Source organism: Prinia subflava, chromosome 4, assembly GCF_021018805.1.
Source record: "Prinia subflava isolate CZ2003 ecotype Zambia chromosome 4, Cam_Psub_1.2, whole genome shotgun sequence".
Lineage (NCBI taxonomy): Eukaryota > Metazoa > Chordata > Aves > Passeriformes > Cisticolidae > Prinia > Prinia subflava.
The window spans coordinates 70,436,026-70,450,920 of NC_086250.1; the positions used below are offsets into that span (position 1 = coordinate 70,436,026).

Below are 14,895 nucleotides of genomic sequence, written 5' to 3' on the forward strand. Positions count from 1 at the left end.
AATACACAAGCAATGGACAAATCCCATCCACACCAGCCTCTCTGCCACCTTGGGCTGCCTGGAGCCGCAGGCTGATGCTCGGAGCTGCTGGAAGCTGTTCTGGCATTTCAAGGTTGACCTCTAGAGGAAGTTTGTAGGCTGCGATGGTGACTCAAGGGCTGCAGGACCCGAGGATTTGTGTCGGCCTGGTATTTTGGGGCCTTAGAGATTTCAGCCTGCTGGCAGCTGCTAACTTCTTTCCCAAGGAAAAAGTTTCTTAGGAAAGCTTCTTTCCAAAACAATCCTGGCAAAACAAATATCCTTTCCCCAAACAACCTTTCTGGTTCTCAGGGAAAAACATTTTGGCTGTTTCTCTAGTTTGACCAATGGGACTGGGGAGGTGTCAATCCTGTCACCAATCGTGTTAAGTCTGTTTTGGAACACCTTACAAAACTAGACTGGTATGAACAAGTTTATAAGTTAATTGATTGTTACCATGTTCTGTTAATTGCTAAATGTTACCATGTCAAATGCTGATCACCAAGATGAATGCATAGACTGTTAATCACCCATATTGTTAATTACCCTAACCAACAGTCCCTTACCTGTACCCTTTCCCATTGGGTATAGCCTCTGCTCCCCAAAATGGCGCACAATATGCAAATGAAGGGACACTGGGACACTGGGTACTGCTCAGAGATAAAGAACCCTTGAGACAACGAGCCAGTGCAAAATCCAAGACTGGAAATAGCAACCCTAGGCTGGCGTAGCAGTGGAGAGGACAAGACACCAACCAAAGCAACTCCACCATGTCGCTGTGACCTAAAACAGTTCTCCATCTCCAGGACACCCCCAGACAACGAGCCCAAAATTGGCATTCCCAGACACATCTATGAGGACAGCAGCCCCAGCTGTGCTGTGTATCAGAGCTGCCACCTCCTCCTGCACGTCCCCAAAGGGAGCAGGGGCGGTGTGCATGACCCCGCGGGCCCCACCCAGAGCTGATTTCTCAATAAAGGCATTAAAAAGTAGCAGGTCTCCTTGCCTGTTGCTTCCACAGACAATTAAAGGTTTTTTATGCCTTTTGCCTTCTGAAATATTTGGAGTCTTCCCTCTTTTGTTCGTGTCCTACAGTGACAGGTTTGTGGGTCAGCTGTGCCCCGCAGGCCTGGCAGCGATGCCCAGCACAGCACAGAGCCCCAACAAACGGGACCAACAAACCATCCCTGGGTCAGGTGTGCTGGGCAGGACCTCATGGAAGAGCATCAATTGCCACAGACCCACCACGTGTCCCAAAGCACTGCAGGGCTGCCCCTCATTTCCACCCTGCTGAGGTGCAGCAGGGCCACAGCAGCTCCCTCCAACGTGGGAAGCTCCCCCGGTGTCCCCCTGCTCCCCAGCTCGGCGCTTCTAAAGCCTCACACGCTCTGCTTTCCTCCCACCGCCCACCCCCGGCACCTCTCCCTCTGCTCCAAATTAATCCGTTTATCTCCTAAAATTAAATCGAGCCCTGCAGTCTGCTGCGCTGTCAGGATGCGAGGGTGTGAAGCACATCACGCCGTGCTGAGCCTTAAAAGGCAAGAGAAACCTCGGCGCCTGAGATAGGGGTTCTGGGAGCATCACTGCCTCACCCCTGACGTCCTCCCCAGGGCAGGCAGAGGGGAGAAAAACGCACCCAGCCCTCTCCCCGCGGATTTCATTCCCTCCCTGCTGCCTTTCGATGCCGGTGCCAGTGTGTGACACCTCTGTCCCTGCCCACCACAGGACTGCCCTCCGGCCAAAGCACCTGCCTGCAGTGCTGGGCAGCACCTTCTGCCCGTGCCCTTGCACATCCCGACCTCACCCTGCCTCCCCTGGCTTTTTTGGAAGACTTTTCAAAGGGACCACCACAAGCATCCCACTCTGTTATCCGCTGAAAAGAGAAGGTGACATTTAGGCAGCCCAGAGAGGATGGAAAATCATCCACAGGATCATCCCCAGCAGCACAGGAGCACCCATCAGGGCTTTAGGTCCCATTTTGGGTGCTCCTTGCCCACACTGCCAAGCTGGGGGGTGGCAGGTGGGGATTTCTGTGGAAAGATTTGGGGTGCTGAGGGCACCTCGGCGTGGAAAAGGGGCTTGCCCAGGTGAGGGCCCCTCAGCCGAGCACCTCCCAAGAACACAAAAGCACGCAGGCTGCCAGATCTCATCCTGCACTCCTCAGCAGCACCCCCTGCCCAGAAACATCCTGCTCTGTGCTCATCCCTTGCACCAGCCAGAGCAGCTCATCCCCCTGGCCGCGGGACAGACGAAAAACCCCACAGGGAGAGGACAGTGCCCCATTTCAGGCTGCACACAACACACACCCCCGCCCCACACACAGCCTCGGGGGTGTCCCCCATCCTCCCCCGAGGCGGGCACAGCCCGGCGCTCCCATCTCCCATCCCCGGGGGCACGGAGCATCCCTGGATGCCCCGGTGGTCCCTGCGGGAGCATCCCGGGATGCGGCCAGCCCGGCCAGCCCTACCTTTGCGGAACGGCATGGAGCGGGAGAGGCAGCGCTGCGCTGGACGCCTGGATCCCGCGGGCTCGGACGCGTGCTCTTAGATACGTATATTTTTAAATATATATATATTTCTTCTGTATCTGTATTTTCTTCCTCCTCCTCCTTCTTTCAAAAGGAAACGGACATATTTGGGCAAAGCCCGGCAGAAACCAGCGTCATTCCGAGGGTGGCACTGCAGAAAGGAGGAAGTTCTTGCAGTTTCAGAGCTTTTAACCCTTCGCTTCCTGGAGACAGCAGGGATGGGAGGGAGGTGACAGGAACAGGACAGGGAGCTGACTGCCTTAGAAAGGGGTGGAAGGTATTGGGAAAGGGATTTTGCGTTGATTTGTGGTGTTTCTTTTCTTGGTAGGACCAGCAGAGAACTGAGTGTAATGGATGTGGGGGTGATAATGGAATTTTGGCCTCCTGCATCACTTATGCAAATCTCTGAGCTCAGCAGAGCACCAATCCCATCTTCTTCGTGGTGGCACTGGGATAAACTGGGAAAAGCCAGCTGCTTCAGAAACAAGGGGGTCACAAACTCAGATCCCCCTGTTCAGCATCTCCTGCCTTAGCACAGGCAATGGGAAGTTCAGATCCCGCTGTGCTGGATCCCGAGGATGAGCAAACACTCCTTGCCTGGCCTCACAGGGCTGGGATGAGCCACGAGCTTTGGGACAGCCTCAGCTCTGTGTGTCCTCATCCCTGGAGCTCAGGTTGCAGCAGGAGGTGAAGGTGGAACATTTTAACCCGGGAGGGTTGTTTATTTTTGCTGTGGTTCCTTTAGGCCCTCCCTGGAGGTAGAAAGAGGCACTGGCTTGGAGGGAGTCCAAGAGAAACTCTCTGAACTGTGCACATAGGACCCCATCCTTTCATCCTGGTGCTTGACAGCGATGCCATGAGCACCATGCTGTGTCTCTGCTCCTTGCAGGACTGTTTTTCCCTCCTCTAGTCAACAAAACTTTCCTAAAATCATCCCTGGGGTGCTCTAAAGCCTCCCCATCCCTCTCCTGCAGGCTCCAGCCCCATCCAGACCACCTCGTTGCTCCAGGTGAGTGTTCCTCATCCTCTCCAGGGCAAAGTCTGCCAGGTTTGGCTTCACCCCCGCTGGAGAAACCTGTTTAGGGCAGTGGGTGAGGAGCACTCTAAAAAATCATCCCCGGGCTGTTGTGAGAGCTGTGGCTCCAGCAGGAATGGAGGGACAGGGACACCAATGTCCTACACGGCTTTGCTGCCTCTGCCCTGCTCAGGGAGTGTTGGCTGCTGCACGTGGAGGTGTTTCTGAGCCCCTGAGGACCAAAAGGGTTCAAGATTTGATGGCATGGGCTGCTGGGCTTCTTCCAGTGACTGGAACCAGTTACAGCAGCTGGGTTATGCCCTGCCCCTGGAAAACACAGCAGGACAGGCTAGGGGTCTGCCCAAGCACATTGAGCAGGCAAGTGTTTTCTTGGGGAAAAATCATCCCAAAATGGAATTTCCCAGGATGTTTAGTAAACTTAAAGGGCCACAGGCTGGGAAAATTTAAGGCAGGTGGGTTGGACATCCCTGTGCTGTTGCCAGACAGCCCAGAAGGTAAAGGAGAGTCCTCCTTCACCTCCTCCATGTGTCCCAGCACCCAGGGGGAATGGAAGGACACCCCAGCCGTGCCCAAGGCCATGGCAGCAGGACCCAGGAGCTCTTCTGGTCCACCTCAGCTCTAACTCAGACCTCTGCTCTGGCAAATGAGTGAAATTCCTTGGAGTGATGAGCTTTCAAATCTCTACAAAACCAGATTTCTACAGTTTTATTTCCTAGGAAAAATGTGGATTAGCAGTTCATCTCCAGAAGGATATTTCCAGCACACAATTCCTGGGCTTAACAAAATAAAATTAATGCAATGTACTCAGGGTTAGGCCCAAAATGAGTGTCTTATCCATGAAAATCTATGTTTGGATGCTCATGTCCAAGTCTGTTGTCCATAACATCCTGCTCAGTGCCTGCACATCTTGGAAGGGGCTTAACTCCTCAGATTTTTTGGGTTTTTTTCCAACACTGATCTTGCCTGGACAATGGCACTTCAGCTCCAAGAACTTCCCAGTAGGAGCATCCCAGAGTTTTGTAGTTGTGACCAGGACCTGTATTAGAGGATGATGGTTCAGGTCCCCATTAAGGTGCTTCTGTCACGTGGTCCTTGCTCTGGGATTTGCTCCAGTTATTCTGTGCATGGACCTAGAAGGATCTCAGATGGGATCATCCTTGGTATCCATATATCTGCTTTCCATTTTCCAGAAAATTCCAGAAACGAGCTCCCAAGCTCCAGCCAAGGCCACCACAGGAGACAGAGCATCATTCCCTATATCAGATATTATTTGGTTTCACCCACAGAAAGCACCTCAGGCATCTCAGTGGTGCCAAGCAGTTTAAATAAGCAGAGACTTCAAACATAGTCTAGGAATTTCTGGTGTACGAGGATCTTCACCCCTTACTCACAGTTCAACAGCATTTCTGTCTGGCATCTAGAAAAACAACTTAAAAGTAAAAATAGTAATAATTTAAAAAAATTACTGAGACTCAGGCTGGTCCCAAACCAAGATTTAGATGAAACTAAACAAGCTCTGGTCTAGGATGGTGAAATCAGAGCATCTCTCCTCCTGGCAGAGCACAAATGCCGGGCTGCATGGCCAGAGAGGGTGGCAGTGGCTCAGCATCACTTGAGGATTTCAGAACATGTGGAGCAACACATGGTGGGAAGGGTTTCAGCCACCACTGACTGAGCCCCAGGGCTGAGGGATGGTCCAGAAAGCTTCCTGAGATCTTCCCAAGCCCTGGTTTCTGTGGGAGAGGCATTTGGAGCCTCAGTGGTTGCTAGCAGCTTTCCCAGCCGTGTCCTGTAGGAAGGTCTCCAAAGGAAATAAAAGCATAATTTAATGACTAATATGTTAGGGGGGTTGTTTAGTTAGGACTAACCCAGCAAAGGATCCTTTTACCTGTCTCACAGGTTTAAAACCCATATTTCATAGAAACATGGAAAAGTTGGGGTTGGAAAGGATCTTAAAGACAATCTAATTACAAATCCCCTGCCATGGGCAGGGACACTTCCAACTACCCCAGGGTGCTCCAAGCCCCATCCAGCCTGGCCTTGGACACCTCCAGGCATCCAGGGGCAGCCACAGATTCTCTGGGCATCCTGTGCCAGGGCCTCACCACACTCACAGGGAAGAATTTTCCTCCCAACTTCATCCTTAAGCCCAGAAAAACCTCTTTATGCAGGGTGGAGATTTAATTTGCCTTCCCCAGCTTGCACTGAATCCATCTGTGTGCACAACCAGGCTTTGCATCAAGGGGCAGGGGGATAAAATGACCTGTCCTGCACATCCCTGCACATTCCCAGCCAGGAAATCATTACTGAGCTGCTCTCCCTTTCCAGGCAGTGAGATAATGGCTGGGAGCAGTGTGAGACAGGAATGGCAGTGCTTTCAGCCTGAGAAGCAATCACAGGGATCTCCTTCACTGCAAGGCTTGTACTCTACAAGCAAATAAGAATGCAAACAGCTCCTTTGAAATATTTATAACATTTGGAATGACTTGCATGGCACAAACCCAAGGAAGAAGAGGGTGCTGGGAATTGCTGGTGCTGGGTACACCAGGGGACTTGCTTACATGATTGATCTGGCTTTGTCCTTTTATAAAATGTCTGAGTGCTCAGGCAGGCTCTCCTCCTGCTCCCCTGGGTTACACATCTCCTGAAGGTCCTGCTTGCCCTCTCAGCATCAGATCCCTTTTCCCACTGCTCAGCTGTTCTCTGCTGAGCTGCTGAGGTCACACCTAAGCCAAGCTTCAAGGTCCCACTTGAGTGACCAGGCAGTGACCACTGCACTTCTGCTTTCAGCCCATGCCCAGGTTTTCAAGGCCCTTGCTGGCCCTCCCACAGCAGCCAGACCCTGGTATCCAGCTCCCTTTGTCACAGCGAGCTCTCTCCACATGCTCATCACCAGCCTGATGCTTCAGCCTTGCAAATTTAGCAGGGGAAGGTGTTAGAGGGGCTCGTGGCCTGGTCCTGCTGGGAGAACAGGCAGCACAACCAGGTCATCAGGGCTTAAGATGCAAGAGGGGCTGGGAACAATGAGCTTTTGGAGGGTTTACAGCCAATCTCTCCCTTGCAGCCTGACCTGGAGAGATTACTTTTGTTAACCTCTGGTATTAGTGCTGGCATCTTCATATCATAGAGATTAGGTGCTCTATAAAGGTGTGGAGAGAAGATTGGATTAGAGAGATGCAGGTCAAAGACTTAGGACAAGGAGGAATGGCTTTAAACTGACACAGGGCAGGGTTAGAGATAAGGAAAAAATTCTTCTGTGGGAGGGGTGCTGAGGCCCTGGCACAGGCTCCCCAGAGAAGCTGTGGCTGCCCCTGGATCCCTGGAAGTGTCCAAGACCAGGTTGGATGGGGCTTGGAGCAACCTGGAATAGTGGAAGGTGTTGAAATGAGATGATCTTTAGCTGCTAACCCAAATCATTTTGTGACCAGGTGCTCTTGATCCCTTGCACAAGCTCCAGATCCCAGTCTCCTGTTTTGCACAATTTTCAGCTTTTGGGTTTTGGAGAGAAAGAACTGGACAGCGTTTCCCAGGAGTGACCTGCAGGCTGTAATTACTGTGGCTGTCAGGGACAAACCCTCCTGGCTTCTCTGCTGCTGCCAGTTCCAGCAGGTTTCTAAATTTGATTTTGCTTTTTCCATGCAGGAAATTCTCTCTCCCTTTTCCATTGATTTCTGTGGCTTTGAACTGCTACCACACACCCACCTGGCTTTGAAGAGGAAATGTCACATTTGGAGAAACATCTGCATCCTCCTTCTGATGCATCAAGAGTGACAGATAATCAATTCTATTTCACACAGTCCACACTTGCTGTGGCAAATTCTTGCCATGCAGTTAACTCTCCCTGTTTTTAAAACAGGAAAAAAAAGTATTGATTTTATGATGCCAACACCATTATTTTTTAACATAAATGCTGATAGCAGCCTCGAGTTTCCAGGCTTTTATGTTCTCCAACACTGCAGGAAAAATAAAAACCATCAGGCTTTGCCCATGAATAAAAATAAAGCCTGCTGGATAGAAATTAATCAAAACACTTTAAAATGATCAGGTAAAAATCCAAGTGAAGAAAGGGGAAGAAACTGTGACTAGTATGTGATAGCTGAAGAAATTTTCAAAACTTAATTTCCTTATTATCCCTAAATTCTTGGTTTCCTCAGAAGAGCTAGGTCCTTGCAGGTGAATGTGATATTTCTGGGACAGTGTCTTTGGATGCAATGGTGTTGTGTCATATGGGATGATGGGCAGGCTGAGATGGATCTTCCTCTGAAATTTGTGCTTGAAGCAAATCTCTGAACCCCAGTTTGAGTACAATTCATTGCCACAGGATTATTTCCCTGGAAAGGTCTTTAAATTTTGCTGTTTGAGTGCAACATCCCTTCCTACAAAGAGGGAAGACAAGACCCTGGGAATTGCTCCAGCTCACCTCCTCTCCCAGTGGTAACTGCATCACTTCAGCTGCACAAACCCAGCGCTTTCCAGAAGTGGAAAAAACACAAAACCCCACCAGTTTTCACTCTCCATCCTCCCAAGAGGAGCTCGGTGTGTTTTGCCAGAGTATCACCTGAGTTTTGGTTCACAGTTGCCGTACAAGTTTTACAGGTTCAAAGCAGAGAAGTCCAAAAGTGCTACCCAGCTTTGTGCCTGCGGCAGAAGGTGGAGAAACCCAAGATGAGTGGAAGACCTTTGTCTTGGCAGGACCACGTGGATTCCTGAGCTGTTGACTTGCTGCAAGCTCTCAAATGGAGGCCAGAGATCAACACCTTAGAGACTGGAAGAGGAAAAACAACTCAAGGGCTGTGAAATGGCAAGATGCTTAAAAGCTGCTTTGAAAAAAACCCAAGCTCTTTCCAGAGGAGGAGTAAGAAGCAGGAGAGAAGAAAGGAAAGGGTTAGGCACCTTCCTGGGAAAGAACTTGTTTTCTTGTTGAGCTGAGGGTGTTTTGGGCTTTAAGCATGTGCTGCAACTGCTGGGGCTGCCAAAGCAGGGCAGGGGGATGTCCTGCATGAGAGGCAGGGCCTGGTGGGTGCAGGATATTTGTGCCCTATCCCGATTCCCACAGCTACAGGGCTGAAAGCTTGGGGTGGATAGTGTTGTGTGGACACCAGAGGTTGTTTGGACACAAGACAAAAGGCCATGTTTTTACATTTCTGTACAAACAACCCCGTGCTCTGGGATTTCCCAATTTCCTGATGCTAAAAAAAAAAGAGAAAAAGCCATAAAGCCACAACCATGAGCTCAGCAGGCATCAGGAATCAGGGTATGAGAGGAAACCTGTGCAGGAGCACACATACACACACACTATCCCTTCTTCGACTTACAGAATGTTTCCTTTGGCTTTCATATCTGTTCTTCTGTTGCACCTTTTCCTCTTCAACATCCATTTCCTCCCCATCCAAACAGGACTTTGCTTACTGACAGGGAAGGCTGTGTTTGTACCTGTGTACAAAAAGCCACCAGCAAGATCCAGCCCCTGAAGCTGACACAAACAGGCAGCAAGATCCCTAAAGGAGCACAGCTGACAACAGGATCACCTTTGTATTTATTGTCAGCTACTGCACAGTTCTGGTTAAAGTACCAAACACAGGCACACAGACAGGGACTTTGTCATTCATTCTCTCTTCAGAAACAGAAGTGAAAGACTTTAGGTTTGCCCACCTTTTTGTCCAGTAGTTAAGTTACAGTAGTTATAGCATTTTTTTTTCTCCTTGCCACTAATTGGCTGAATTGCACCTCGAGTGGCATAAAATATTTTTTGCAGTAAATAGGAAGCAAAATCACACTGGACATGCAAGGCAAGCAGCCCTTGTAACCCACTGAAGTGCAGAAAGAGAAAGGCAATCTTACCAGCCCAAGCATTCATTTAGAAAAGGTTTCAGAGTTAATAAATCCTTCAGTGAGGAGGAGGAAGGAGCAGCTACTCCTTTACTGCTCCTGACATAAGGCATGAGTATCTATGATTACATCCAGGGCTGCCCAGGGGTTAAGGTTTGTCAGCTCTGGTTGATGTTATGAGCAACTCAAATAATTACCAGGTTTTGCATCCTTTGTCACCCTCTGTGAAGCAGGAAATGTCACTAAAGTATTTTGAGGAAAATGTTAATTTTTGAGCAACCTGATCTAGTGGAAAGTGTCTCTGCCCATGGCAGGGGTTTGGAACTAGATGGTCTTTGAGACCCCTTACAATCCAAACCATTCTATGAGTTTATGATTCAGAACAAGGCAAAGTAGATGAATTTATCCTCTAAACTACATCATAGGTAAGAAACAGCTATGTCCACATGTTAAACACAAAGGGCCACATGTCCTGCTAGGAGCTGCCTGATCATCTCCAGCTGTCCTTCTACAGCCACATCCAGAAGCCAGTGGTGATTTGTGAGGATAAACCAAACTGATGGATGATAAAGGCACTGGGATTGCTCTTTAACTGCTCTGCACTTTGAATAAAATCACAGCATCACAGGGCAAGAGGGAAGTCTTTTTTTGAAAGTCCTGTCTATAGAACCAAAAAAATTCCCAAGCCCAGGTGCTACTTTCAAACCCATCTGTGAGGAACCTACACCTCCCCAGAGCAGCACAGAAGGAATCCAAATCTCCTGGCTGTGTCCTCTCATTGCTCAGAGACAGCAAATTAACAGAGCACACGCTGCTACACACAATCAATCCCTGTTTGTCTTTAAGGACCTAAAGACAGGAGTTCCCCTAAGGAATCAATCATTACAGTACTGAACTTACTGTGACAGAAAGTGCTTGTAAGCAACACTAAGTCCTCCATGACCACAAGCAGCTCCTGCTTTTTTGGGAAAAGTAATAGGGTTAGTCTTGCACCCAGCTAGGAACATGTTACCAGTGCCAGATGCATCCATGCATGGACCTCAGCTGTGTGGATGTTCTTGCTCTCTTCCAGTTTCTAGAGAATTTTAAGTAATTTCCTCACGTCTGCAAGTAGCTAATCTAACACTGTTTTTTGAAGGACAAGAAAATCAGCAACAGTCAGCTTGGATTCACTGAGGGGAAGTCATGCTTGCCCAGCTTAACCTTCCACAATGAAAGACTGGCCTGGCAGAGATCTGTGGGCTCTTTCTAGCAGGACTTCTGTAAGACTTCCAAACATTGTCATCTCTAAGATCCTCCTGACTAAGACGTTCCTGAAGCTGCAGGAGGAGACACCAAAAACTGCCTGAATGCCTCGTCCCCATGATCAGTGGCTCAGGGTCTGGCTGGAGGTCAGGAGCTATTGGTGAACTCCAGGGGTCAGTGCTGGGTCCAGCCCTCTTTAACACCTTCATTAAAGCAAATTTGCAGATCACACAGACTGGGAGGAGTGGCAGCTACCTCAGAGGGTCATGCTGCCACCCAGGGGGACCTGGGCAGGCTGGGAAGAGCTGGCAGGAACATCATGGAGCTCGAGGAGAAGTGCCCAGTCCTGTGGCTAAGGAGGAGTAATCCCAGGCACCAACATGGGATTTAATTCAATGTAACACAGGGCGAACCTTACTCTTCCTCAGGGCCTCTTGCACCAAGTGCTGTGAGGACTGAAAGTTCTCACTCCATTTGACTTCTGCTTGTGGAGCAAGAAGGACCTGAGAGTTTATAACTCTCTTTGAAACCTTCCATATTTGTTTTTCTACCTTTAAGAACACTATATGAGATTACAACACATATTTTCTCTTAAACAGAAGGGTAAAATATCCTGACACATTCAAATCTCCCACAGGAGCCTGGTTTCAGCTAAGTCCCTCCTAAGGCAACCCCTTACAGACTGCAGCCCATGAATTACACCTCCTTCTGAACTTACTTCACAATCCAAAGCTCAAGGCTAAGAGCTTTTACCATTTTCTGTTGCCACATTAAAAAGCAGCTCCACCAGGAATGTGGGTTTTGGTTGCAGAGTTGCAAGTACAGGGGAATAGGGTGTAATCCCAACTCTCTAAACCACCTTCTGCATCTCCTTGGGCAAGATATTTCTTGTACCTGCCTCCCTCCCTCCCTGGCTACTCAGACAAAAAGTTCTTCAGGGCAACAATTCTCACCTTTCATGCAACAGTGGCAAAGCAAACTTAAGATTTTAACAACAGTAATGTTAAAAATGTTCCTTGGAAACTCCATCTCACATCAGATTTTAGTCTGACACCGAGCAGGCAAAGTAATAGACTGACAGGTGAAATTCAGCATAGGTTAAGTGCAGAACAGTGCAGGTGAGAAAATAAATCATAACCTACGTGTTTAACAATGGGCTCTGAAATAGCTGCCACTGCTCAGCAGCAACACCTTGGGGTTTTAACAATTAGGAAAGTAATCAAGTCATTAAATCCCCACTATTAAAATAGTAGCCAGTGTTCTGAATTAGGAAGAGAACAAGGCAGCAAACGGTGATGCCACTGTGCAAATCCCTATTCTTAAGACCTCAGGGCTGTTAATGCACCGGGCACCTCATTCAGCTCCAGGCTGACACGTCCCACACGTCCCTCTCAGCTTCCTGGTGGCTTCAGGACACTCAATCTCTCTAAGCAGGCATCTAATCTGAATTCCTAGAAGCAATGAACAGTTCATACTTAGCCCAAGAGGAGATGCAGTTATTCAACACATTAGAGAATCACAGGCCTTTACACAGGTGCTTAAGCCAAGGAATTAAAGCTTAAATTTAGGAAATCATACCTGAAAACCACCCAGTGCTTCACCTGAAGCACTATAACCAATCCTGCACTGCCAGTAAGGTAAATGTTCTTAACAGCCCATCATCCTCTTCACTTTCTGTGAAATCAGAACCTTTTAGGGCACCACAAAAAAGAAACAAAAATATTAGTGCTTCAGGCCAGTCACCACGTACATACGTACGACAGAATGAGGTGGCTGCACAATTTCCAGGGTGTAAAGATAAACCACCAAATAAGACTTGGTAGCTGCCAAGAGCTCCAAATTAAGTGCTGCTGAGCCTTTGGAAAGGGCACTGATGAAACAGGAGAAAAAGGGATGTGTAAGCAGGAAGAGCTGGAGGTGTTAGATAAAGTTATTTGAGAAATGACTAGAAATAGAAGTCAGTGGCAAGATTCCAGAGGAGGCCAATTCTCCAGCAGAGAAGTAAATTCAGAACCAAATTTTTCAAGGCATCCAAGATACAAACTTGCCTGAGAAAGTCTGAGCCAACACACTGAGTGTTCAACAGGGAGAAGGTGCATTTTCAAAATAACTCTTCCTGCTAAGGAGACAAATGAAGTCTGACCAGAGCTCAGTGTCTGAACCTGTGCAGATTTGTTTGCCTCACCTGCTGACACACCTGGCTCCACTGTCACGTGTTTGTACAGCACCCACCACACAGATGGAACTCAGGGGATGTAGATCTGCTCCAGGTTTGCTTCCTTCAGTGTCCCCATGGTACAGAAAAATACATTTATAGCATGAATCTCCTACACAAAATATAAATAAACAAACCCTCTTCTCCCCTACATTTCCATGGATAAACTTTACTCCTGTCTTCAACCACAGTAAGGATTCTCAGCATGAAATGGTTCAAAAGTTGCCAATGAAGCCATTCTCAGGAAATGGAAAACCTCCAAGTTATCAGACTGGAAGCTCAGAAGCTGGTGCTAAAAAGCAGAACAGCTGGTTAAAGGCACAAACCCCAGCCTGTGTACCTCAGGAAATGCTTACAGCCTAGTCACTCAAGAGGTATTTGCTGAAATAAGAGCCATAAATAAATCACATTGCTTAAAGCCAAGTCATATTTCAAGCTCAGTTCAGATCACTCTCAATCTGTTACCAGTGGTTAAACTTCCTACAGCAGCCACTCAAATTATTTACAAGCAAACCTATGCTAATTCATACCAAGCTCATCTCTTTCTTTTACTACACAACAGCAAAGGCCTAAAAGTGTTGGTCAAAGTCAAAGAGAAAACGAAGAGCAGAGGCAGGAACAGAGTGTAGATTCTGGTTTTGCCCCAGGTGTGGTTTTGGCCTGTTCCTCACCTCTGCTGCAGTGAGGGTGGAACAGAGAAAATGCCATCTCGTGGTGCAGAAGTGCCCAGCTCTGAGGGACTGCCTTGCACAACACAAGAGCAGAGTAAGGAAGCCAACACACAGCAGGTAAAATACCAGGTTTTTTTAAAAAAATTCTGTTTTACAAGCAAATGTTTGTACAGAAGCTGGTGGAACACAAGCAGACAAAATAAGCAAAACACAAGGCCCAAGGGTTTGTCATAGAAATCTGCAGGCAAAACTCAACAGAAGGCAAGAACTGGAGATATTCACAGCACTGAACTACAGGTCTGTCCCCCTCCCCCCAGCCCGTGTGTGTAACAAAGAAGACACCCAGCATCAGCTTTTAAACAGCTCAAATGCCCTCAGGGCTCACAGCCACTTCAGGATCTGAACAGTTGTGGGTGCAATGGGGCACAGAGACAAGTGCCACCACCACAGTCACCTCTTGCCAACTCTTTGTCACATACTGTTCCCGAACAAAAAGCAAACATAGAATGAGGAGCAGAGAGCTGTGCACTATTTTACATCAAGTTAAAAATAAGAGTAGTAGTGTTTAGTAGTTTAGTTTGTCAGCTCTTCAGATGTTCACAAGAACTTTCCTCTGTGGCCTCCTACTCTGACAACTTCCACAGGCACTGCTTCCCAAAAGAAAAAGCCTAACCCTGATGGTATTTGACCTCAAATACAGAAATATAAACAGAAAGAGCAAATGCCAGGTTTGAAATGATTACATAAAGTTAGGTGCCTGTGTGTGAGTTACAGGAGTGAGATTCTGACAGCTGGCCAGACACAGGAAGGAGTTTCCCTTCTCCCTACCTAACAACCTGAAATCAGTTATCCCTGGATATTCCCAGCAGAATGCCCCACAGCACAGAGCTCCTGCTAAGAGTCCTTTAAATTCCCTCCTCTTTCCATTTCTCTGGATTAGACATGGAATTTCTTTTGATCTGTGAAGACAGACTCAATCCTTGTTATTTTAGTCTCCATTCTGGCACAGAAGCTTTGTCCTGGAGTCAGGAGAACCCAGCTGCAACTGTCCAAGGAGCCAAATCACTGGTGTGAGGAGATGAGGACTCAGCAGAGCAAGGCTCTAACTCTAGGAGAGACCATCAGGGAAGAGAAGATCATAGCACACAGTCCTTGTCCAAAGCTTCACACTTTTTGTGGATCCAGCACAGGGACTCCATGATGAAGCACCAAAACAAAGAAAGCAGGAATACAGACAAAGCATCTCCTCAGCAGTGGATTTTCAACAGAGCAAAGTCATCTGAAAGCTCAAAATAAACCAGGATCCCCAGCAGAAAGCAGAAATGTGCAATTCAAAACCACACAGACGTGAATC

The 14,895-nt window shown here is 48.1% G+C and overlaps 1 protein-coding gene across 2 annotated transcripts in view; it reads right to left on the reverse strand.

Moving 5' to 3' along the window:
• PFKFB3 (6-phosphofructo-2-kinase/fructose-2,6-biphosphatase 3) overlaps window positions 1-2,683 on the reverse strand; it is a 40,950-nt gene extending 38,267 nt beyond the window's left edge. For both annotated transcript variants that reach the window (XM_063397083.1, XM_063397082.1), the window contains exon 1: window positions 2,486-2,683. In XM_063397083.1, the coding sequence (XP_063253153.1) occupies window positions 2,486-2,501 (16 nt within the window). In that variant the 5' untranslated portion in view covers window positions 2,502-2,683. The remainder of the gene's footprint in view (window positions 1-2,485) is intronic.
• Window positions 2,684-14,895: the final 12,212 nt, after the last annotated feature.